The sequence below is a fragment of the Heterodontus francisci genome, chromosome 5 (assembly GCF_036365525.1).
Source record: "Heterodontus francisci isolate sHetFra1 chromosome 5, sHetFra1.hap1, whole genome shotgun sequence".
NCBI classification, from domain to species: domain Eukaryota; kingdom Metazoa; phylum Chordata; class Chondrichthyes; order Heterodontiformes; family Heterodontidae; genus Heterodontus; species Heterodontus francisci.
This window is the reverse complement of record NC_090375.1, coordinates 58,852,698-58,878,357: the sequence shown is the minus strand read 5'-3', so window position 1 is coordinate 58,878,357 and position 25,660 is coordinate 58,852,698. Positions and strand designations below refer to the sequence as shown.

The 25,660-nt window shown below is 44.8% G+C and overlaps 1 protein-coding gene across 3 annotated transcripts in view; it reads right to left on the bottom strand.

Moving 5' to 3' along the window:
• The window catches only part of nbeal2 (neurobeachin-like 2), a 314,989-nt gene that overhangs the window by 75,693 nt on the left and 213,636 nt on the right, over positions 1–25,660 (bottom strand). For all 3 annotated transcript variants that reach the window (XM_068031502.1, XM_068031504.1, XM_068031503.1), the window contains 8 exons: positions 25,118–25,296; positions 19,555–19,714; positions 18,793–18,930; positions 16,004–16,306; positions 14,800–14,949; positions 7,004–7,161; positions 5,280–5,404; positions 4,466–4,586 (listed from right to left, as the gene is read on the bottom strand). In XM_068031502.1, the coding sequence (XP_067887603.1) occupies positions 4,466–4,586; positions 5,280–5,404; positions 7,004–7,161; positions 14,800–14,949; positions 16,004–16,306; positions 18,793–18,930; positions 19,555–19,714; positions 25,118–25,296 (1,334 nt within the window). The remainder of the gene's footprint in view (positions 1–4,465; positions 4,587–5,279; positions 5,405–7,003; positions 7,162–14,799; positions 14,950–16,003; positions 16,307–18,792; positions 18,931–19,554; positions 19,715–25,117; positions 25,297–25,660) is intronic.

Here is a 25,660-nt window from a genome sequence, read left to right as displayed (position 1 = left end):
GACTAAAGCGCTTCTGATATGTCTTCCTTTTTCCTCAACCAAGGATTCTCCCCACTGTAGCTGAGTCCCCACTTTAAGTTTGCGGACGCCACAAAGGTTGGTGGAGTTGCGGATAGTGATGAGGATTGTCAGAGGATACAGCAGGATATAGATCGGTTGGAGACTTGGGCGGAGAAATGGCAGATGGAGTTTAATCCGGACAAATGTGAGGTAATGCATTTTGGAAGATCTAATACAGGTGGGAAGTATACAGTAAATGGCAGAACCCTTAGGAGTATTGACAGGCAGAGAGATCTGGGCGTACAGGTCCACAGGTCACTGAAAGTGGCAATACATGTAGATAAGGTAGTCAAGAAGGCATACGGCATGCTTGCCATCATCGGTCGGGGCATAGAGTATAAAAATTGGCAAGTCATGCTGCAGCTGTACAGAACCTTAGTTAGGCCACACTACCAGAAGGACATGGAGGCTTTGGAGAGGGTACAGAGGAGGTTTACCAGGATGTTGCCTGGTCTGGAGGGCATTGGCTATGAGGAGAGGCTGGATAAACTCAGAATGTTTTCACTGGGACGACGGAGGTGGAGGGGCGACATGATAGAGGTTTACAAAGTTATGAGTGGCATGGACAGAGTGGATAGTCAGAAGCTTTTTCCCAGGGTGTAAGAGTCAGTTACTATGGGACATAGGTTTAAGGTCTGAGGGGCAAAGTTTAGAGGGGATGTGCGAGGCAAGTTCTTTACACAGAGGGTGGTGAGTGCCTGGAACTTGCTGCTGGGGGAGGTGGTGGAAGCAGGTACGATAGCGACGTTTAAGAGGCATCTTGACAAATACATGAATAGGATGGGAATAGAGGGATATGGTCCCCAGAAGTACAGAAGGTTTTAGTTTAGGCAGGCATCAAGATCGGCGCAGGCTTGAAGGGCCGAATAGCCTGTTCCTGTGCTGTACTGTTCTTTGTTCTTTGACAGGGCTCTCAACCGTGTCCAATCAATTTCCCACACTCCTGCTCTCACACCTTCCCCTCCCTCCCAGAAACGTGACAGGGTTCCCCTTGTTCTCAATTTCCACCCCCACCAGCCTCCACATCCAAAGGATCATCCTCCGCCATGTCCACCACCACCAGCATGATGCCACCACCAAACACATCTTCTCCTCCCCTCCCATGTCAGCATTCCGAAGGGATCATCCCTCCCTGACACCCTGGTCCACTCCTCCATCACTTCCAACACCTCGTCCCCTTCCCATGCAATTGCAGGAGGTGTCACACCTGCCCTTTTACCTCCTCTCTCCTCATCAAAGGCCCCAAACACTTCTTCCAGGTGAAGCAGCGATTTACTTGTACTTTTTTCAATTTATTATACTGTATTCGCTGCTCACAATGTGGTTGCCTCTACATTGGGTGACCGCTTTGCAGAACACCTCCTCTCAGTTCGCAAACATGATCCTGAGCTTCCAGTTGCTTCCATTTTAATTCACCACCCTGCTCCCATGCTAACATTTCTGTCTTTGGCCTGCTGCAATGTTCCAGTGAACCTCAAAGCAAGCTCAAGGAACAGAACCTTATCTTCCGATTAGGCACTCTACAGCCTTCTGGACTCAACATTATGTTCAACAATTTCAGAGTATGACTGCCCGTTTATTTTATTTTATGTTATTTTAGTCCATTTTTTAAACCATGGGCCTGTCTTAAACTTGTTGTTCAGGTTTTTGCTATTGGACAGAGTTCTTCATTATTCTGCCATTAACTCTCTCTGGACTAATGCTTTGTCTTTTCAATACAACTATTAGCACTGCCTTTGCCTTTGTTCCATGACATTTTTGTCATTTAATTTCTCCTGCCCTCTGCCCTATCACACACCTTCCCTTTTCTTCTTCTTCTCCCTCCCCCTTTACAGTTCCTCAAACAAAGCCTTTTCTAACCTTTTCCATTTCTGATGAAAGGTCACAGACCTGAAACGTTAACTCTGTTTCTCTCTCCACAGATGCTGCCAGACCTGCTGAGTATTTCCAGCACTTTGTTTTTATTTCAGATTTCCAGCATCTGCAGTATTTTTCTTTTATTTTAAAGTTTTAAGACAATCTGACAGATTCATGGTCACGCTTCCTGGTACCAACTTTTTAATTCCAGATATTTAAAACTAAATTCAAATTTAAGTGAACATTGAAATTGAACAAAGACAACAGTTATTAGTCTTGAAAAGTGGGAACAATGGCCTGAATGGCCTGCTTCATCGAAACCTACCATATGACCCAATCAAACACTTTTAATCTCGAGGAAAAATTCTGCAAAATTTCTAATTGACTTCACCGCTGCCACCAACCCCATCCTACCCCACCCTGCCCCTGCACCAAACATTCAAGAGCTGCCAACAGGCATCCTTTGATCAAAAGCCAATGTGAGGAACTGCCTATCTCTCTTTCATATGGCCTATAGCCATGAGCATGCCAACCTTGTGATGCAGCGGACCATAATTGTTGCTTCACCTCTGCTGGCTTCTTCACAATGTTGGTGTCCATTTAGTGGCCAAGATTGAAATCCACTTACAATGAGCCCTTTGCTCAAAAATATCAGTTGTGTGGGAAATTTCACTGATGGATGAAACAAACCGGCAATGCCCAGTTGAACCCCTTCTATAATTAGAATACAAATGAAGCAAACCTCGAGGATATCGATCCAACTTCACACCGTACACAGAATCACAGATTGGTTGCAGCACAGGAGGCGGCTCATTCTGTCTATGCCATCTCTCTGCAAGAGCAACTCAGCTAGTTCCACAACCCCACCCTTTCCCCGTAGTCCTGCAAATTTTTTCTCTTTAGATAATTATCCAATCCCCTTTGAAAGCCATGATTAAATCTGTCTTCATTACACTCTCAGGCAGTGCATTCCAGATCCTAAACTACACACTGCATAAAAGATTTTCCCACATGTCGTCTTTCGTTCTTTTGTCGTTCACCTTAAGTTGGTGTCCCCTGGTTCTCAATCCTTCTGGCAATGGTTGCAGTTTCTTCCTATCTACTCTGTCCTAACCCCTCATGATTTTGAACATCTCTATCAGATCTCTTCCCTAAGGAGAACAACCCTAGCTTTGCCTATCTATTCGCTAAACAGAAGTTCCTCATCCCTGGAACCATTCTTGCAGAAGCACCCTCTCTAATGCCTTCACATCCTTCCTAAAGTGTGGTGCCCAGAATTGGGCACAATACACCAGTTGAGGCCAAACCAGCGTTTTATAAAGGATCATCATAACTTCTTTGCTTTTGTACTCTGTGCCCTTATTTATAAAGCACAAGATTCCCTAAGACATATTAACCACTTTCTCAACTTGCCCTCCCACCTTCAACAATCTGTGGAAATATACTTCCCAAGTCCCTTTGTCCCTGCAGCCCCTTTAGAACTGCATCCTTTATTTTATTTTGCCTCTCCTCGTTCTTCCTCCCAAAATGTATCACTTCACAATTCTATGCATTAAATTTCATCTGTCATGTGGCCATTAGCCGGTCTATGTCCTCTTGAAGTCTATCTGGCCTCCTCACAAGTTCAGAATACTGTGCTCTGCCAACCAAGTCTAGATCATTATTGTAGATTAAGAAAAACTAAAGCCACATCATACTTACTTGTCCCAGTCCAGAAATCTAAGCACAGAATCCAGACTAACACTTCAGTGCAGTGCTGAGAAAGTACTGCAGTATTGGAGGTGCCATCTTTCAGGTAAGACATCAAACCAAGGCCCCATCCGCTTTCTCATGTGAACATAAAAGATTCCAAGGTACAATTTCAAAGAAGAGCAGGGAGTTTGTCCCTAGTGCTCTTGCCAATATTTATTCCTCAAACAAGATCACTAAAAAAATTACCTGATCATTATTTCATTGCGTTCTACGGGTCCTTGCTGTGTACAACTTGGCTGCCACGTTCCCTACGTTACAACAGTGACTACACTTCAAAGGACCTTATTAGCTGTTAAACACTTTAGGAAGTCCTGAGGTCATAATAGGCACTTTATGAATTCAGTCTTTCTTTTAATTCCCTTGCATGACTTTGGTGGCATCAACTCAAAAGCTATCAAGTTCCACAGTGTTCAATCTACTTAGTCTTATTCTTATTACCCAGAGATGTTGCCCCTAATCAGATACTCAGCCTGTTTTTTTAAAAAATTCAACACAGCATCAGTTGCTTTAACCACTACTCAGTGAGCAACAAAAGGTTTTTGCAATCTCAAGTCATGCTTTAGTCTCATTACTTTTATAGTCATGTCTTCCACTTCGGTGCTCAGTCCAAATTAAATAATGAGATTTCAAAAGCCACCAAGAACATCTCCTAAATATTTTAAACATTTGTAGTGCACCATTTGGTATAGCAGCATGTTGTGGTTAGATATCATAATATGGCAGACACTAGATTGGATTCTGGCACTGTAACCATGGCCTCTTTAAACACTTGCTGTTTCATTGACCAAACACTTACTGGTTATTAAGGAAAACAAGGTCTTCATCTCCAAGCTGATCATCTTCCAACTCGCTCACTTTCGCCTCCTTTGCCACTGCGAGCGGTAGAGAGTCTGGTGCGCTTCTCACGTGATCAGTACCTGTGGCGAACCAAAAAGAATCAATCAGTTTTAGATCCACTCTGCTGCTGTGTGCTTGTCATGTGCATCTGATAAAATACTAAATGTCTTTTTTGTATTAATTCTCTGACATAGGCATTTCCGGCATTATTAAACATTCCCAAATGTCCTTGAGAAGATGGTGAGCCTTTTTCTTGAACTGCCCCATTGCACGTGGTGAAGATGCTCCCATAACGTCATTAGAAATCTTTGTAGCGGTTTGATAAAATGAGGAGCTTGCTAGGGCACTTCAGAGGGTAATATAGAGTCAACCACACTGGTGTTGAATTGGGATCATATATGGACCAGACTGCGTAAGCACAGCAGGTTTCCTTTCCTAAATAATTAGTGAACCAGTTGCCTTTTAATGACAATCTGATATCTTCATGGTTTTAGTGATTCTCTCCTCTACTTCTGTAGAAAGTCCACAGGACTTGTGTAAAGAGGATCTACAGCTGGAACAAGTTTGTGACCTGAACATGCCCTTATAAGCTGAAGCTAAGCAAAATAAAATCGGCTGTTGTGTTTCTTACATTATAACAATGACAACATTTGTAAAGTACTTAAATTGACTGTTATTTTGGAAAATCTGAGGTCTTGAAAGGTACAATATAAATGCAAGTTTCTTTCTTTCTCTACTGCTGGCCCACTAAGAAAAGAACAAGTTTTGTTTACCAAGGTTATCCCGCAAAGCGCTGGCTTCTGCATGCTTGTCAAAATTGTAGTTTGGAACCAGTTTGAGCCTCATCCTTGAGTATGTCTCCACACTTGATAGTTTCCATTTAATTTCGGTTGGATTGCTATAGAGTAATAAGAAATTATGTTAGTTGTGTGTTACGAATCACTTGTGTACATATAGTCCTAAACTAAACAGCTGGAAAATCAGGAATGGCATGAGTCGGATGCACTGACCTCAGCGCCAAATTCTCCGACCTGTGCTCCCATTGATTGATACTCCCTGTCATACTGAAGTCTTGCGATTTTAGGGAAAAGGACCGAGTCAGAAGGTCGTGTGATGAAACTTGAACCCAAAGACTTGAGCACATGATCCAGGCTGACACTCCAGTGCAGCACTGAGGCGCCGTCTTTCAGATGAGAAGCCAAAACATAAAAGATCCCATGGCATTATTCAAAGATGAGCAGGGAGATCTCTGGGTGTCCTGGCCAATATTTATCCCTCAACCAACACCTAAAAGAAACTATTTAGTTATGCATCTCATTGATGTTTGTAGGACCTTGCTGTGAACAAATTGGCCACTGCATTTTAGAGATACAGCACTGAAACAGGCCCTTCGGCCCACCGAGTCTGTGCCGACCAACAACCACCCATTTATACTAACCCTACAGTAATCCCATATTCCCTCATCACCTCCCTACACTAGGGGCAATTTACAACGGCCAATTTACCTATCACCTGCAAGTCTTTGGAACTGTAAATTCAGAGGAGTTTCATTGGCTGTGAATCACTTGCGATGTCCTGATGTCATGAAAAATGCTACATAAATGCAAGTTCTTTCTTTCTTTAAAGTATTGATGTGATTTCAGAGTTCAGATTAACCAAGAATGCTCATCAAGGCAAGGAATGTTACTGCCAGAGAACAGAACCATTTCACACTGTCTGCACCAAGCAGTCCCAGGTCATTTACACAATGATTTCAATCAATATAAAGCTTTCTCCACACTACACTAACGATGTGCATCAGCCCCAAACTCCTCCTGCAACCAGTCTAATAATTTTCCATCTAGAGCAAAGGTAAGTTTTGGTTGCCTCGCCATGGGAGTAATTAGTTGGGCCCGGTGAGGCAAGAGTAATTGGTTTGGGGGGGGGGGGGGGGGGGCGGGGAAGAGGGGCATGTTGGGGGTGGTTGGGGTAGCGGGGCTGGCCCTCCATCGGGTACAGGGTGCCCGATCATGAGGGGGCCCCCCCCCACGACATTTGAGAGCCGCCTGCTATTGTTAGGCGGCTTCTCTCGGGTCTAGGACGCCCACTTGCCACGTGTAAAATCTGCGTGGAGGCGGGCGGAGGCCCTTAAGTGTCATTAAGTGGCCACTTAAAGGCCTTGATTGGCTTAGGGTGGGCGGGCGGGCTGTTTTTCGCCAGAGCCACGCTGCGTAAAGTGGCGGCTGAGGCGGGATCGGGTAGGGTAGGGCTCCCGGAGCCTCCCATTCCATTTTAAGCCACCACCCCGCCACCATCCTGTAATTTGGGGCAGCGTAAAAATTCAGCCCCGAGTTTCAGAATTTGAATGCAGTTTTTTTTTAATCTGGAAATAAAAATCAGGTATCAGTAAAATTGACCATGAAGCTGTTGGATTGTTGGAAAAACGCAACATGCTCACTAATGTCCAGGCTCCTCGAAATTCAATTCTAAATACTTTTTTTTAAAAATTGCCACTTACCGTTCTGCCCAGGCCCCACGTGGGCAGGTCAAGAGACGTCTTAAAGATCGCCACTGCCGGAGTACAGCGTTATGGTGACTATTAATCTGTTTGAGGCTGTTGCTGTATCTAGCGTTCTCGTACCGCACACGCTTCATGTATGGCTCCAGCATTAATTCCTAGTGAAAGATGGAAGGGAAAACAAAAAGATTGGAGAGTGAGACTTGTAGTCTTCTTCCATAATTGCAAGGTAATTTTTAGCAGCAGAAGCCGATCATTCGGCCCAAAAATCCTTTCTCATGGATTTCACTGTATTCTCTCCATCTCAAAAACATTGGGCAGAATTTTAACTGCCAAGACAGGGTAGGTTTGGATGTCAGTGGGGGATTAAAGCCATGAAAAGTGACGTCAAATCGGAAACCCAATGTGACCCCACCCAGATCTGGGCTTAACCAGAGCAGGTTTGCAGGTGAGCGGGAAACCCCATGGAGCTGTCAGGTAAGTAACTTCAATATAGAAATGGCCAGTTAATTGTGAATTTAATCCAGCATTCAGGCTTTAACAGGCAGCAGACAGGTTCCCTAAGCTGTGTGGACCTTGCCAGGGTCAACAAGGTGAGAGCACAGCGGGGAGTCACTGTTCAATGAAACTGGCAGGCTGGAAAGTCTTTATTAGAGTGAAATTGCAAATTTGATGATCTTATGATCATATCTATTGGCCAGCCTCTGTGATAGAACAAGTGCACTGAGCACAGGCCTGAGAGCCTGATTTCACTGCCTCAAAGGTGATTTCCAACTTTTTGGAATTCATTTCACATTCCTTGGACTTTACTCACCTTGATCTCTACTTCCCTGCTGTCAGCCTTCACTGCAGCATGGGAAGAACTTATGCAGCTGTAGCATGGATCTGTGACAAGTAACAATAGGAGCAGCCAGAGCAACACCAGGATCAGGAACAACAACAACACCTTCTCCGCAGTCACATGCCACTCCACAGGGCAGAGGGGATGGACACAGAGCTCCAGCTCAAAAGAAACAAAACCTCCAGCACAGGATTAGCTTCCTGGACATGACAAAGCAATAGTGCCTTAGGAGGCTCAGGCTTTCATAAAAGTTCACTGCTGACATCTGCAGCCTGTTGAAATAAGACCTTCTTCCAAGGTGGCCAGGTGGGCATGCATTGCCGGTGTACGTCAAGGTCACCACAGCCCTGAATTTCTTCGCCTCCAGCTCAGTCCAGGAATTTACTATTGACATCTCCAGGAACTCTCAACCTGCTGCCCACAAGTGTATCTCAAAGCCTTGTTTGCCAAGGCCATCTTTTATATCCAATTTGATATGGATGAGGCCATTCAGACACAGAAGACTATTAGTTTCACTACAGTGTCTGGATTACCACATGTGCAGAGAATCATTGGTTGCACACGTGGCAATCAAGGCACCCTCAGATCAGCCAGGAGTGTTCATTAATCATAAAGGATTCCACTCCCTCAATGTTCAGCTCACTTGTGACCACTGGATGTTTCTATGCATATCTCTGCTAGACATTCAGGGAGCTGCCATGATTCATTTTGACATAGACACATGTCCCACAGGTTTTCACTGCTCCACACAGCACCAGCAGACCCATTCACCTGCCTCCAGCATTCTCCCTCCACCTGGAGCCCTCCCTCTGGCCTGTTACTCACTCTTGATCTTTTCATTGAAAACTGTCAGTGAGACATCGGCTGCCTCAATTGCTCTGCCCCCTTCATTCACTCTAAACTGTCTCCCTCTGAACTTGCTGCCCTCTGTTCTCTCAGGTCTACCCCCGACATTGTCATCAAACCTGCAGACAAGGGTGGTGCTGTTGTTGTCTGGCGTACCAACCTCTACCTTGCAGAGGCTCAGCACCAACTCTCAGATACTTCTTCCTACTTCCCCCGGACCATGATCCCACCACCGAACATCAAGCTACTGTCCACAGGACTGTCACTGATCGCATCTCCTCTGAAAATCTTCCCTCTACAGCTTCCAACCTCATAGTCCAGCAACCCCAGACAGCCTGCTTCTACCTCCTTCCTAAAATCCATAAACAGGACTGTCCTGACAGACCCATTGTTTCAGTCTTTTCTTGCCCCACTAAACTTATTTCTTCCTATCTTGACTCTATCTTTTCTCCCCTACGTCATTTTGACAATTTCCAGTTTCCTGGCTCCAACCACCTCCTCTTCACTATGGATGTCCAAACTCTCTAAACCTACATCCCCAACAGGATGGTTTGAGGGTTCTCTGCTTCTTCCTTGAACAGAGGTCCAACCAGTCCCCATCCACCACCAGCCCCCTCCGCCTGGCTGAACTTGTTCTCACATTGAACAACTTCTCCTTCAACTCCACTCACTTCCTTCAAGTAAAAGGTGTTATGGGTACTCGCATGGGTCCTAGTTATCTCACCTTTACATGGCCAATCTGCAACACTCCCCTTCCCTTCCTCGACTTCTCTGTCTCCATCTCTGGGGATAGGCTGTCTACTAATATTCATTATAAGCCCAGCGACTCCCACAGCTATCTCGACTACACTTCTTCACACCCTGCCTCCTGTAAAGACTCCATTCGATTCTCCCAGTTTCTCTGTCTTCGATGCATTTGCTCTGATGATGCTACCTTCCACAACAGCGTTTCTGATAGGTCTTCCTTTTTTCTCAACCGAGGATTCCCCCCCCACCCCCCACTGTGGTTGATAGGGGCCTCAACCATGTCCGGCCCATTTCCCACACGTCTATCCTCACCCCTTCGCCTCCCTCCCAGAACTGCGACAGGGTTCCCCTTGTCTTCACTTTCCACCCCACCAGCCTCCACATCCAAAGGATCATCCTCTGCCATTTCCACCACATCCGATGTGATGTCACTACCAAACTCATCTTCCCCTTCGCTCCCGTCAACATTCCGAAAGGATTGGTCCCTCCGCGACACCCTGGTCCATTCCTCCATTACCACCAACACCTTGTCCCCTTCCCATGCAATCACAGGAGGTGTAATACCTGCCCTTTTACCTCCTCTCTCCTCATTATGCAAGGCCCCAAACATGCCTTTCAGGTGAAGCAGCTATTTACTTGTACTTCTTTCAATATAGTATACTGTACTCTGCTTCTCTCTCCACAGATGCTGCCAGACCTGCTGCGTATTTCCAGTATTTCTTGTTCTTAGTTCACATTTCCAGCATCTGCAATATTTTGCTTTTATATCAGCAGTTGGCTCCTTGGAGCCTCTGAGGACCTGGCTGATGACTCCTGCAAGGAACCTGACCAGTGATGAAGAGGAAAGGTAGAACAGGAACCACATGACTACAAGGGCATTCATAGAATAAGCCATTGGGGTACTGATGATGTGTTTCAAATGCCTCAACAGATCTGGAGGCATCCTTCAGTATGCCCCATCAAGGTTTTCCAGAGCGGATGTGGTCTGCTGTGCCTTATACAAGATTGCGCTACAGAGAGGAATGAAGCTGCAGTAAGAGGACCGACCGGAATCCTCCTCCACCTCCTCCAAGAAGCCAGATGTGTCCATGGTGCCTGCAGTTGGTCACCACGCAGCCAGAGAAGACTGTGACGGTTTCATACAGACACACTTCAGCTATTCTGAGTGCATGAGGCCACCTGGCGGTGCAATCACAAACCCTGTGCCCCCAACACAATTCATTCCAACAATCAAAAATCCAACCACCATATTCACATCCTTTCTTCCTCTTACAAACTGGTCATACCCTTCAACTGAAGGCTACTGTTGAAGGTGAATTCAGGATGCAACAAAGCAGAGGCCAGGAGAATGAGGAGTTCGAATAAAATGTTTCATTCATTGAAATAAACATGAACATAATTCCATGAGTATTGCTATACACACTGAAATGCAACCATTATGTCTTTCTCATCTGCTTCCTATTACTCCTCCATGGTGCAACCCGTGACTTAAGCAGAGGCGAAAGCAGACTGCTTGTTCCTCAGCTCTGACAGATGAGATGCCTACGGCAGCCATCCTCTGGGTTGTGGAGCCTCTGAGAGCCCCAACAAAGACTGCCCCACCTGCACCTGTGCAGGAGCACACTTGGTCATCGAGGCAGGAGGTAGCATGTGGGGCTCTGTCTGAGGAAGGAGAGGGATGAGAAGTGAGAGCACTTGGAGAAGAATTCCCCACTGCCATGTGCTCTTTCTCCATCTTCCCTCTCATAACCCAACTGCATTCCACCATTGGCCAACAGCTGGACAGCACTTGACTGTATTTCAGTGAGACATTGAAAAACCAAGGCAAGGCTTTCCTCCATTATTTATAAAGCGACAGACCGAGTATGCAGGTCATTGTTGAGGACCAGCACGCACTTGGTTGCCTGCCACGTCTGATTCTCCATGCAGATGACTACTCTTTCCATGGAGGTTGACATCAGTGCAAATGCCTGAGATATCATGGCACTCATGCTAGAGATGACCTCCTCCAATCTCTCTCCAAGGGTGCACAGTGCCTCTGGAAATGCCGACAGAAGCACTTGCTTTTCCCACTGCTGCTCCAGAAATTTCCTTTTCATGCATGACCCTGAGGCTCAGCATCTATATCCAGCTGAGCATTGCTTGGAGTATACTGCGCCCTCCAATGTGGCCTCTCCAATGCTGTCCATGATTCCAGCACGAGCACCTGCTCACATGATGTGTGCCTCACCATGTGACAACCTAGCTATCTCTAATGCAGTACCCACCAATATGTGTCTCTGCACTGGTGGAGGGTGTGCATGAGTCATGTGAGTGTATCCTCAGACTGCTCATCCTCCTCTGAGGGTTCCTCAGCCTCTTCCCACTCCTGTTCCTCTGTCACCCTTGAAAGGCCTGTGGGAGATAAAAGACATGACTTAGGGCCGACATAGGGAAAGGTTTCAAACTCAACACAGTGCATATCAGGACATTTCAGTTAGCGGTGACATCAACTCAGCATGAGTGAATGTTAAGTGCCAAGTAGTAGTGTAATATCTAATTCTGTCACCAGGTGTGTGAGTGACCCCTATCTCTTCATCGCCGCTGCCCAACGTCTGTGTCACCCTGCCAATTTCCAAGGTGTGCTTCTCCAATTCGGTAAGCATGGCAATGGCTGCAGATCCACCCCCCAGTTTTCTGCCTCTCCCTGGAATTGTGCGCTTTCTTCTCCTGCAATGAGAGAAAACAGAGTTATGAGTAAGAAGTGCGATTTGAGGAAAGTGACTGTGAGGGATGGGAGTGAGATGGCAATAGGGCAAGTTAGAGCAGTGGCTGATCAAATGGAGATTTGAGGAGGTGCCTGGAGAGCAAGGAATGTGTAGAACTGCTATCAGAGGACTGTTGTGCAGGAGAATGCCAGAGAGAAGTCAGAAAGTGATGGCTGATGCCTGAAAGTGGTATACCACTTACCTTTCCTGACCTAATGAAGTAATTAAACCTTTATCGACACTATATCCAGGTCCACAGCACCACACTCCTGCTGCTGACAGCCAGCCTGCTACATCCAGCCATGCCTCTTTTGTCAGCATAGCTGGCTACTTCCTCCCATCCTGAGGAAACAGCATGTCCATTCGGGTCCTCACTGCCTCCAGCTTGACCTCCAGGGAAGAGTCATTGAACTGGGGTCAGCCTTCCCATATCTTCCATCCACTTCTTTGCTTGCACAAGCCTTCACAGTCAAGGTTGCCTGTGGTCATTCTGGCCCCTGCCAGGGTCCCTTTAAATAGGGATCTTTCCTTGGCAGAGTGTGGGCCGTCATCACACCTGCACTCTGTGATTGGTTGGGAAACCCCGAAGCGGGATGCTGATGCTTTGGCTCAGCTAAGAAGCAATGGCAAAGCCTACTGATAAAACAAAGAGGTTCCCAACCTGCTACCACCTCTCTTCGCTGTGAGTGGATCAGTTTAGATAAAATCCCACCCATTGCATTCATATACTGTCAAGTGAGTCAGTCTACATATTGTAACCATTCAATAGCTGAGTGAGGAACATTGTGCAAGTCCATTAGGGAACCAGTCAGCCCTTGCCATTGGGTGCAACCTGCAAGTATATGGCCTACAACTTCCAACTCCAACCCTAACCCCAAAGCAGGGAGTCACGAAGCCTCCACTTATAGTCATCCACAACACATTTGATCTAACTGAGCTTTTCTCATGGAAGGCCAAAACCAGGGGGCTGGATTGTTGGATCTGTCACTAAATAAGTATTGGCTATATTTGGAGTTTGTTCTGGAGATGACACGTAGGTTCCTTAGAGGAACTGTCCAAATGGGTGTCTTGAGCTAAACTGTCAAACCCATTTCTAGCCTATTTCAATGACCACCCCTTCTTTCTTCTATCTTCTTAAGTTTTAACCTGTATTCCGTGGGATTTGAACCTTGTGCATGATGAAATATTTAATTTGATTAACTTTATTAATTTGTTTCCTAATCTTGAACAGCACTGCGACAAAAGGTCACTTTTTGCTTGCATTGGGTTTTTAAACTTGATCGGTGCCCTTTCCACTGGACTCAATATTCACCTCCTCCACCATTGATGCATCGTGCTGCGGTGTCCAATCTACTGGAGGCACGGCTTTAACTCACCAAACTTACTGTTACAGCACCTCCCATCTGCGTGACATCTAGCACTAAGAAGGACAAGAGCAGTAAGATCACAAGGACAACAGTCACACCAGATTCCCCAACAAATCACACACCTTTCTGATTTGGATATATATTGCTGATCTTTCAAAGTTTTGGTATTCCTTTCCCAGCACTATAGTGGGAGCACCATCATCACATGGACTGCCGCGGTTCGAGGTGAAGGTCCACTACCACCTACTTAGGCAACTAGGGATGGGCAATAAATGCATCCTTGCCAGTGTTGCCCATATCACAAGAACAAATACCAAAAAGTCATACAAAACATTTTTCAAGAGAAAAGCCAATGGCTCAGACCAGACAGTTTGGCTGTAAGAACTCCAGTAGATCTGAAGGGTGAACTGTTTAATCGACCAGAGCCATTAGATTTAATCACAAACACAAGAACATAGGAATTACTAAATGAGAAAAAAACAACAGTCCATCCAGTTCAGCTCTACCACGCTGGTCGTTGCATGGTACAATGATAATGGAACTATTGACTGATCAGAGTGGTCAATCAATATTTATTAGTCTACAACAGATCCAGACGTGACCGAGGAAAACCTCTGTGGCAGAGAGTTTTGGGAGACATAGATCCAAAGTCACCTGTTCCTCCCAAGCATGTTACACTTACATGTCAAGTTTCAAATTACTTATGTAATCGTTCCTGAATGTTATTTTCTGAAATAAGTCTATCGATTTGCAATTGAAAGAATGAATACTTTCTTTCAGAAGATTAGATGGATAGGATAGAGTTCATGATAGGTTAGAGTGAGCAGGGTCTGTAGGATGAAATTAAATGGCTGGGGTAGAGTTCATGGTAGAGTGTACAGGGTCTGTGAGAGAAGATTAAATAGATGGATAGAGCCCATGATAGTGTCAATTGTTCAGGGGCTGTAGAACGCAGGTGCTTAATGTGTCAAATCACAGGATTGTCACAGCGCAGAAGGAGGCCATTTGGCCCATCGTGTCTGCACTGGCTCCCCAAAAGAGCAATTCCCTCAGTTCCATTCCCCTGCCTTCTCCCCGTAACCCTGCACATTCTTCCTTTTCATGTAACTCTCCAATCCCCTTTTGAATGCTTCATTTGAACCTGCCTCCACCATGTTCTCAGGCAATGCATTCCAGACCTTAACCACTCGCTGCGTGAAAAAGTTTTTCCTCATGGCATTTTCAATGCTTGCCACATGCATCAGTTACCTGGAACTTGGAACGACTCTCCCCACGCTCATGCTCCCGACGTAGCGAGCTGCTCATTAGAGAGTCATAGCAGGAATTCCAGAAGCTGGACATCTGTTTGTGGCTTCTGCCAAATGTATCCAACTCGTACTGAGTCATAGCTTTCAGAACCTGCAAAAATACACATAAGTACATCGCTGAAAGCAAATACACCAAAGAAAGCACCTTAATAAAAACAAAAGACAGAAATGTCATTGTAAGGTGAAGTAAAGTAGAATAAGGTAGGCTTGCAAAGTTAAGATTAGAGAGGATGTGATAGGATTAGGTAGGATAAAATTGAATAAGAGTTGATAGGATAGGATGAAATAAGATATGGCTAGGTGGCGCCAGCACAGGAAGATCAAGTGGGCAAGGTGATGTCAATCCTTTAATTGGGTGAGGTGGGGAGTTGTGCAGGGAAAGATACACTAGGAAATACAAGAACACCTAATCAGAGGAGTTAACACAACAGACATAGGGACCAAGTGGGGATGGAGATCCCAAGACAGAAATTAAGATCAAGAAGGCAAGAAGACAGAGTAGACATGAAGATAGGTTAGGAAATATAAGGGCAGAAAGGAGGACTGAGCGGTAGAAAAAATCCCAGCACAGATTGGAGGATTAAGTGAATGAAGAGATTCCAGGATAGAGAGGACCATTGAACAGGAGCAGGGACACCAGGCTAGACAAACAGACTGAACTGAGGAAAACACAGTGGCGTCTTGGACTCCTGTCAATGGAGACAGGAGGAGTGACCGGGAAGGAGATGCCTGGATAGACATGAGGAATGAACAGAAGAAAAAGAAAAGGCAGAACAAGTTTGGAGGTGATGCCTGGACTGATTTTTTTTTAAAGTTAGGAAACTTAGGTGAAGTGTCAAGAATCACAGGGTGCAGGTTACCCATCAATTAGGGTAAAAGAAAAGATAAATTAAGAAGAACTGTTGAATTGACACCAAGATCGGGTTTTAAAAGCCTGAAGGCTGTAAAATAAAGGAATGACTGATGGCCATGAGGAGTCGCACATTTTTGAGCTGGGAAGGATTGAGATCATAATCCAAGGACAATGAAACTGGGATAATTGGACTTACGTGACAATTGTCTCAGAATGTCACACAAGTAAAAAATGCAAATCATAAGAATCATGTAGACATATCAAGCCATGCTTAGGTGCATAAAATACTCACTTGTCTTTCCATGAATAATCTCCATTCAGAGGTGACACAGAAATGTTGGAAATCCTCGAAGAAGGTCGGGCTGCCATTGGTGGGTGGCAGGGATGGCAGTTGGTACTGCAGCTCAAGCAACTGGTAACACTGGTCCATGAGAGTGCGGACAATGGGCATCAGGTAAGAGAAGATCTCGGTCTTTCCCTTGATGGATCTGGTGAGGTGAACGTCCAGTTTTCCCAGCAAGAAACAGGCCTCCTCCTTCCGTATCGGCATGGTCTGAAGGAGGCTATGCAGTTTCACACAGGCCATCGCACACACCTGAGGAGAGTTGAAAAGCAGTGAACTGAATGCAGAGGCAATACCTGAAACAGTCAAGACATTTTTCTGCATATCTTGCGATTTAATGGGCATTAAATAGAGTCAGGGAGCTAGGGATACATTTAAAACTTATACTCTAAGAGCAAGACAGCACTGTGAGAACAAAAGCCTTTCATAGCTAACTGTTAGTTCTCATCAGTGATCAAAACAGCTCAAGTGTGCCTAGCTTTATGTTAAATGGAGAAAGATGTTGTCCTATCAAGAAGTACCTAGGAGAACCATCCTTATCTTGTACTGGCTTTCCAAAATCTCTCACATTACTTGTATATTATGAACCCTAGTTTTGGATTCCCCAGAAGTGGAAACATCTTCTCTACTTCAACGCAATCAAACCACTTCATAGTTTTCAAGACCTCTATGAAGGCACCCCTCAGACTTCTCTTTTCTGGAGAAAAGAGCCCCAACCTGTTTAGTCTTTTGTTAGAATTTCTCAGTTCTGGTATCATTCTTGGAAATCTTTTGCCCCCTTCTCTAGTGCCTCTATATCCTTTTTGTAATAGGAAGACCAGAACTGTAGTGTGAGCTAACCAGGTTATATACAAGTGAAGTGATGCATTTTGGAAGGAAGAATGAGGAGAGGGAGTATAAAACAAATGGTACAATTTTAAAGGGGGTGCAGGAACAGAGACACCTGGGAGTTCACATATACAAATCTTTGAAGGTGGTCAAATAAGTTGATAAGGCTGTTAATTAAGTATACGGGATCCTTAGCTTTCTATATAAAGGTACAGAGTACAAAAGCAAGGACGTTGTGCTAAATCTTTAGAAAACAATGGTTAGACTTCAGCTGTAGTTTTGTGTCCAATTATGGGCAGCACACATTAGAAAGACCTTGAAAGAGTGCAGAGGAGATTTACCAGAGTGAAACTAGAGATAAGGGACATCAGCAAAATACTGCGGATGCTGGAAATCTGAAAGAGAAACAGAAAATGCTGGAAATACTCAGCAGTCAAGGCACCATCTGTGGAGAGAGAAACAGAGTTCACGTTTCAGATCTGATAACCTGTTATCAGATGAAAGGTCTGATGAAAGGTCCTCGACCTGAAACATTAACTTTGCTTCTCTCTCCATAGACGCTGCCTGACTTGCTAAGTATCTCAAGCATTTTCAATGAGAGAGAGAGAGAGAGGGAATGGACATCTGTTACGCGGAGAAACTGGGATTGTTCTCCTTAGGTAGAGAAGGTTTCGAGGAGATTTAAGTGTTCAAAATGATGTGGGATTTAGATAGAATAAATAAGGAGAAACTCTTTCCACTGGCAGAATGGTTGATAATCACAGCACATGGATTGAAGACAATCAGTAAAAGAACCAGAGGGGAGATATGCAACATTTTTTCATGCGGTGAGATTTTATGATCTGGAATGCACTCTCTGAAAAGTGGTAGAAACAAATTCAGTAGTAACTTTCAAAGGGAATTATATCTATACTTGAAAAGGAAACATTTATACGGCTAAGGAAAGAGCAATCAAATGACATTTTCAAAGATCCTGCACAGGCTCGATGGGATGAATGGCCTTCTTTGTTGGATGAATCTATGAATTTTAGTAGCGTTCTTAGATTGACTGGTTTACCATTATTATTTAAAGCTAAAGTTGAAAAAAAACACAATGAGCAGACCTGACTTTTCTCAAGTAATTAAAAAGTTGCTAATTATAAGTTTGACACATCAGAGATATTGTCACCATCAGCCTCTTGATGGAAAGTGAGATTAGTGGAGCTTAGAGGTCTACTAAGTAGAGATAGGCAAATAAGTCATGTATGTAACTTATATGCAAGTCTCTGAGAACAGAAAAGGTTAGTTCTACTGGGTAAACCAACATTTGAAAAAATTGGGTCTGTCTCTCTCTGGGACATCATTCTGATCAATCTTCATCTTTCATCACAAAAGTATCACGGAGGAAGTGAGACTGCCAATCTCAGTACACTGACTCAGAGGATCTAAAACCTCCTGGAATCACTGTTAAAGCTGCAAGCTTATCAGCAATAAGCTCAACTAACTAGACTCTAAAATATTCAATAGACCTGCTTCCATCCTCCACCTCAGCTTATCAAAAATGCTACTACCTGTATCCTATCAAGCAACAGAACCCACTCACATTTTTCCCCTGTCCTTACTGGCCAACATTGGCTCCTAGTCCCCACAATGTATCCAGTTTAAAATCTCATCCCTGTGCGGCTCAACAGAGGCAGCCATGTCCTGGAGGGGGAGGGGCATCAGAAAGAGAGTTAGTAACTTAAGAGGGACCTTCCCAAAAGGCAATTTTTCCTAGCACTAGAATATGTAATTAGAGGGTTTGGAGAATGTCAAGGAGATGAAAGAGACAAGGACGTGAAGAGGTGTGGTTGTCAAGGACTGAAACCTCAGAGTTGCTGGTGTCCTGGTGTTGCTCTTGTGCTATTTTTCACAAGTGAAAGCTTACAAACCTGCATGTCTTCCTGTACAATGTAGCCCAGGATAATTCTGAGGCCAATCTGAGCCATTTCCTTCAAGTCAGATGTTCCATTGTCTGAATGGTACCAAACAGCTAGCTTGTCCAATAAGCTAATAACACCTTCTAGGATCTGAAAACAGGAAGGTTGTTGAATAAATAATTGATTATAGATACATACACATATTCATACACACACTGCTAATCCCCTACTGTAATATACACAGGGGCTGTTAATCCACATTGTAAGTTACGATAGGTTATTTGACTGCAGGAGGAATCACAGACTAGTCCTCTCCTGCCCTCATCCAATAGCATGTACTTTACAACAAGAGTCAAAGGATTGTAATGATGAATGGGAATCAAAGCCCTCCATATTCAGCGCTGAGCCTAATTTTTTACATTAATTCCCAGGATGTTGGTATCACTGGCAAAGACGGGCATTATTGCCCATCCCTAATTGCCCTCAAGGAAGTGGTGGTGGGCCTTCTTCCTGAACTGCTGCAGTCAATGTGGTAAGGGTGTTCCCACAATGCTGTTCGGATCCAGGATACTGACACAGCGATGATAATTATTGCTTTCCAAGCAACATTCCATCCAGCCGAGATGAGGTGACTCATCACAAACTAGTAATGGAACCTGGGACGTTCTGGCCTGTAAGGCTCATGAATTCCACCATACAATGTGCACCCCTCTTTTAGTTCCATTGTGGCGAGACTGATTCTGCCCTCTTACCCCACCCCCACCCACTGCTTACCTTCTCACTCCACAGCACTTGATTGCTTTGCCCTTCTGAAAAGAGAAAGTCCTGAAGCAGTCGAAGCAGCTTCAGGATGTTTTGGATGTGGCTTGTTAACGCAGTGCTGGTGGAGTCCTTAATATCGGAGAATGCAGACTCCAGCATCATCTCCAATAGGCTGTAATTCAGACAAAAAAAATTATACACTCAAACCCACAACAAAATCTACCCAACAGCCCTGCAATCTGATGACTGACTTCAGCAACCGACTCCTCCATTTTCTTGCCGCTTTCCACCGTTCAGATTCCACTTTACTCCTTTCTATTTTGGAACTACTTTAAACACAAAGGGCCTGATTTTAACTCTCTAAGTGAATGGGTTTTGAGCGAGTTAAAATTGAGCCCAAAGTGTCAGCCTTGGCTCAGTGTATTGCACTCTCAGATTGTCATTCCAGACTTGAGCACATAATCCAGGATGACACTCCAACGCAGTGCTGAAGGAGCCCTTAACTGTCAAAGCTGCTGTCATTCGGATGAGATGTCAATTTGAGACTCGTTCCTCCCAGGTAGATGTAAAAGATCCCACATTACTATTTCAAGAAAAGCAGGGGAGTTCTCCCCGTGTCCGGACCAATATTTATCCCTCAATCAACATCACTAGAACAGATTATCAGATCGTTATTTCATTATTGTTTGTGGGATCTTGCTGTTTGCAAATTGGCTGCTGTGTTTCCTTACTTTACAACAGTGATTACACTTCAAAAGTGGCTGCAAAGTGCTTAGAGGCATGCTGAAGTCATGAAGGGTGCAATATAAATGCAAGTTTTTTCTTTTTTTGTCCTTCTCACATAGCCTGACTGAGATGGCCTTTATATAATGTTTGGCACTTCCCAGCTTTTTTTCTTAAAAAAGGAAAAAAAAACTTCATTCCCAGAGTATTAGACTGATGAATGGTTACAGACCTGAAACGTTAACTCTGTTTCACTCTCCACAGATGCTGCCAGACCTGCTGTGTATTTCCAGCACCTTGTTTTTATTTATTAAACCGATTAACTACCTCACTGTACTAATGTGTAGTCATTTCAACGTGTGACTGTCCTCAGTTGTTCCTGTTGTAGTGGCCAATACTATAATGGGTTCACACTCGCCTTTCAATCTCAGCTCGATTATTTCAGATTTACAACAATTCATTTGGATCATTGAACACTCTGCATTTCAGGCACCCACTGTCACATCAAACACTCCCAGGGCAGGATTAGCAAGGGTTAAATACAGAGTAAAGCTCACTATACAGAATACCATCAATCACTCCCAGGGCAAGTACAATACTGTATGTGTGCTGTTTCCTGCTCCTGCCCTGAATTGAAAAACTTCATCAACTTTGCTTCCAATTTCCACCCTTCTCTCACCTTTACATGGTCCATCTCTGACACTTCCCTTCCCTTCCTCGACTTCTCTGTCTCCATCTCTGAGGATAGGCTGTGTACTAATATTCATTATAAGCCCACCGACTCCCACAGCTACCTCGACTACACTTCTTCACACCCTGCCTCCTGTAAGGACTCCATTCCATTCTCCCAGTTTCTCCGTCTCTGACGCATCTGCTCTGATGATGCAACCTTCCACGACAACACTTTTGATTATGTCTTCCTTTTTCCTCAACCGAGGACTCCCCCCACTTGGTTGACAGGGCACTCGACCGTGCCCAGCCCATTTCCCGCACTTCTACCCTCACCCCTTCCCCTCTCTCCCAGGAACGCGACAGGGTTTGCCTTGTCCTCACTTTCCACCCCACCAGCCTCCACATCCAAAGGATCATCCTCCACCATTTCCGCCATGTCCAGCGTGATGCCACTACCAAACGCATCTTCCCCTCCCCTCCCGTCAGCATTCCAAAGGGATCGTTCCCTCTGCGACACCCTGGTCCACTCCTCCATTACCCCCAACACCTCGTCCCCTTCCCACGGCACGTTCCCACACAATTGCAGGAGGTGTAATACCTGCCCTTTTACCTCCTCTCTCCTCACTATCCAAGGCCCCAAACACTCCTTTCAGGTGAAGCAGTGATTTACTTGTACTTCTTTCAATGTAGTATACTGTATTCACTGCTCACAAAGTGGTCTCCTCTGCATTGGTGAGACCAAACGCAGATTGGGTGACTGCTTTGCGGAACACCTCCGCTCAGTCTGAAAGCATGACTCCAAGCTTCTGGTTGCTTGCCATTTCAACAAACCCCACTGCTCTCATGCCCATATCTCTGTCCTGGGATTGCTGCAGTGTTCCAGTGAACATCAACGCAAGCTCGAGGAACAGCATCTCATTTACTGATTAGGCACACTACAGCCTGCCGGACTGAACATTGAGTTCAATAATTTCAGAACATGACTGGCCCCTTTTTTAGTTTTCTTTTTTTAAAATTTCTTTTATTTTAGTTTTTTTCATCATTCATTTTTTTACCATGTGCCTACCCACTGTTTTTTCATGTTTGTGCTTTTGGCCAAGACTGTTCATTATTCCGTCATTTAACACCCTCTCTGCATGAACACTTTGTCTTTCACCACACCATTATCACACCCTTTGCCTTTGCTCCATGACCTTCCAGTCAGTTATTCTCTATGACCCTCTGTCATATCAACACCTTCCCTTGCTTTATCTTTTGCCCCACCCCCGCTTAATTTGCTTAAAACCCATTACATTTCTAACCTTTGCCAGTTCTGATGAAAGGTCACTGACCTGAAACATTAACTCTGCTTCTCTCTCCACAGATGCAGCCAGACCTGCTGAGTCTTTCCAGCACTTTTTGTTTCTATTTCAGAAAAGATTCCCTTTGTTGGTTCCCTCACCACCTGCCGCATACCCAGTCTAGCAGATATGTCCTTTAGGACTCGGCCAGCTCGGTCAGTAGTGGTGCTACCGAGCCACTCTTGGTGATGGACATTGAAGTCCCCCACCCAGAGTACATTTTGTGCCCTCGCCACCCTCAGTGCTTCCTCCAAGTGGTGTTCAACATGGAGGAATACTGACTCTTCAGCTGATGGAGGGCGGCAGGTGGTAATCAGCAAGAGGTTTCCTTGTCTATGTTTGATCTGATGCCATGAGACTTCATGGGGTCCAGAGTCGATGTTGAGGACTCCCAGGGCAACTCCCTCCCTACTGTATACCACTCTCCTGCCACCTCTGCTGGGTCTGTCCTGCCGGTGGGGCAGGACATACCCGGGGATGGCGATCGCAGTGTCTGGGACATTGTCTGTAAGGTATGATTCCGTGAGTATGACTATGTCAGGCTGTTGCTTAACTAGTCTGTGGGACAGCTCTCCCAACTTTGACACATGCCCCCAGATGTTAGTAAGGAGGACTTTGCAGGGCCAACAGGGCTGGGTTTGCCGTTGTCTATTCCGGTGCCTAGGTCGATGCCGGGTGGTCCGTCCGGTTTCATTCCTTTTTATTGACTTCGTAGCAGTTCGATACAACTGAGTGGCTTGCTAGGCCATTTCAGAGGGCATGTAAGAGTCAACCACATTGCTGTGGGTCTGGAGTCGCATATAGGCCAGACCAGGTAAGAACAGCAGATTTCCTTCCCTAAAGGACATTAGTGAACCAGATGGGTTTTTACAACAATCGACAATGGTTTCATGGCCATCATTAGACTAGCTTTTTAATTCCAGATTTTTTATTAATTGAATTCAAATTCCACCTTCTGCTGTGGTGGGATTTGAACCCATGTCCCCAGAGCAATACCCTGGGCCTCTGGGTTACTAGTCCAGTGACAATATCACTACGCCACTGCCTCCCAATTTATTTTAATCCCTGAGATGTGGCTTGTACCCACAATCTACTGACCCAGAGACAAATGTACCTGGAACTGAGCCAAGCTGGCACATAAAAAATGGCTTGCATTTATATAGCACCTTTCATGGCCACTGGACGTCTCAAAGTGCTTTACAGTCAACAAAGTACTTTTTGAAGAGTAGCCACTGTTGTAATGCAGGAAACGCAGCAGCTAGTATGCGCACAGCAAACTACGCACAGCAAACTCCACAAACAGCAATGCGATAATCAGCAGATAATCTATTTTTGTGATGTTGATTGAGGGATAAATATTGACCAGGAACTCCGGGGATAACTCCACTGCTCCTCTTCGAAATAGTGCCATGGGATCTTTTACATTCACTTGAGCAGATGGGGCCTCGGTTTAAAGTCTCAATTGAAAGATGGCACCTCCAACAGTGCAGCATTCCCTCAGTTGCACTGGAGCATCAGTCTTGATTTTTGCGCTCAAGCCCTCAAGTGGGACTTGAACCTGGAACCTGATAAAATAGTTGTTTCGGCAATATAAGCATTGGAATGGCTTCATTGATAATTCTGGAGAAAACTGGAGAATACCAAATGGAAATCACATCTTGCACTGTCAAAAAGCAGAAATGTACAGAACTGGAGAGATTGTTGATGTCCATTAGGTTGGCTCCAAAGTTCATACTAGTCTACACCATTGGATATTGACCAAGTGAAAATCCTAAGTGGAAAATTGGGAGAAGTGTGATTTGAATTTGTCAGCTCAATTACTGCCACAAGATCAAAAGCGACATGAAAATGAAAGACGAAGTCTCATGCTCCTCAATCACTTTCTCTACAAAATATCTATCCAATTCCTTCTTACATTTGCAACACCACTTATTTCCCCTGCCTCCTTGAGCAAAAGGTTCCATTTGATTAGGACCCTCTCTATAAAGTAATTGGGATAAACATTGATGTTTTTGTGGCTGGTGGAGCACACTAGCTGGCTGCCCGTTTCAACAGCCAAGAGGCCCCTATCATTTTGGTACCTCTTTTAGGGGACCAAACAGATATCTTGACACAGTTCATTAGATTGCAGCCTGAAAATTGGGCAAAGCTGCCACCAGCAAGGTAAGTTGCACCAGGGCGGGAGGTTTCACAATTGCAGAGGCTGGAAGTCCCAGAGCAGCAGCAGCCCAGATATATTTGTGGATCCAGATGAACATTCCTGCTCCTCTGGGGCCCACAAGAATAATTCAACATATACCTTTTGCAGGCCTCTCCTTTCCATTTCCTAACTACAATGGCAATCGCAGTCCCTGATTCCCATATTAAACAGGTGAGCACTTTGATCACCCAGCAGTAGGCCCTTTTCAAAATGGCGCCAGTCACATTACCAGTGTTAAGGCTACTGACCCTATTTTGAGGCTTTTGCCGCTGTGATAATGCCAGACAAGGGCACTCAAAATCAAACCTATTAAATCTAAACTGTTCCCTTCTGTGGCCTCTTGCTGTAGATTTTGAGATTGTTCATGTTCAAATTAGTTCGATCCCTTGGAATCTCCAACACTTGAAAAAACATCCTCCCTGAACATTCTTTTTTCATGGAAACATTCCCATTTAACTGAAGCTGAGCATTCACAAAACAATCAAGGATGAGAAGAATTTCACTTCTAATAAAGAGTGCGCATTTTTTTTAACAATGTTTTCTTTCAGGTTAATGGTTGGGTTTGGGGGAGGAAGAAGAGGAGGAGGAGGGGGAGGATAATCCACTTCATTTGTACAAAGTTTTAAGACGTGACACCAACCTTCTTTTGATTTCATCTGGTGGACGTACCAGCTCGCAGGCTGTCCCAAGTTTGGTTAGGACAGAAAAGATTTGCCCTCGCTCCTTCCATGCTGCATCCTCACAGCCCTCTACTCCTCGCCACGTTACAGAGAAGATGATGTTTGTCAGCAAGTTGCAAAGTTCCTCTTCTGGTGTTTGCTGGGAAACAAAGGTAGAACATGGCCGAGATCATTTCTCCATCAGGAAGCCTTCAGCTATGTTAACTTCATATTAATTGGGTGTTTAATTGTTTTCAGGTGGTGGGCCTTAATTGGGGACTCACCTGTGTTCATATATAGGAGCAGGCTGAAACTGTGGTGGCTGGAGGTGCATGATATGTAATGTGTGTCTCTGTAAATAAAAACTTGTAAGTGTGTGAAGACTTAGCTCCAGTTCTATCTTTCACTGCCTGGTTATGAATTTTAACAAGCTATGTACTACTACTATCGCAACAACTTGCATTTATAAAGCGTCTTTGATATATAAAAGTAACCCAATGAGCTTCACAGAGGTACAATCAAAG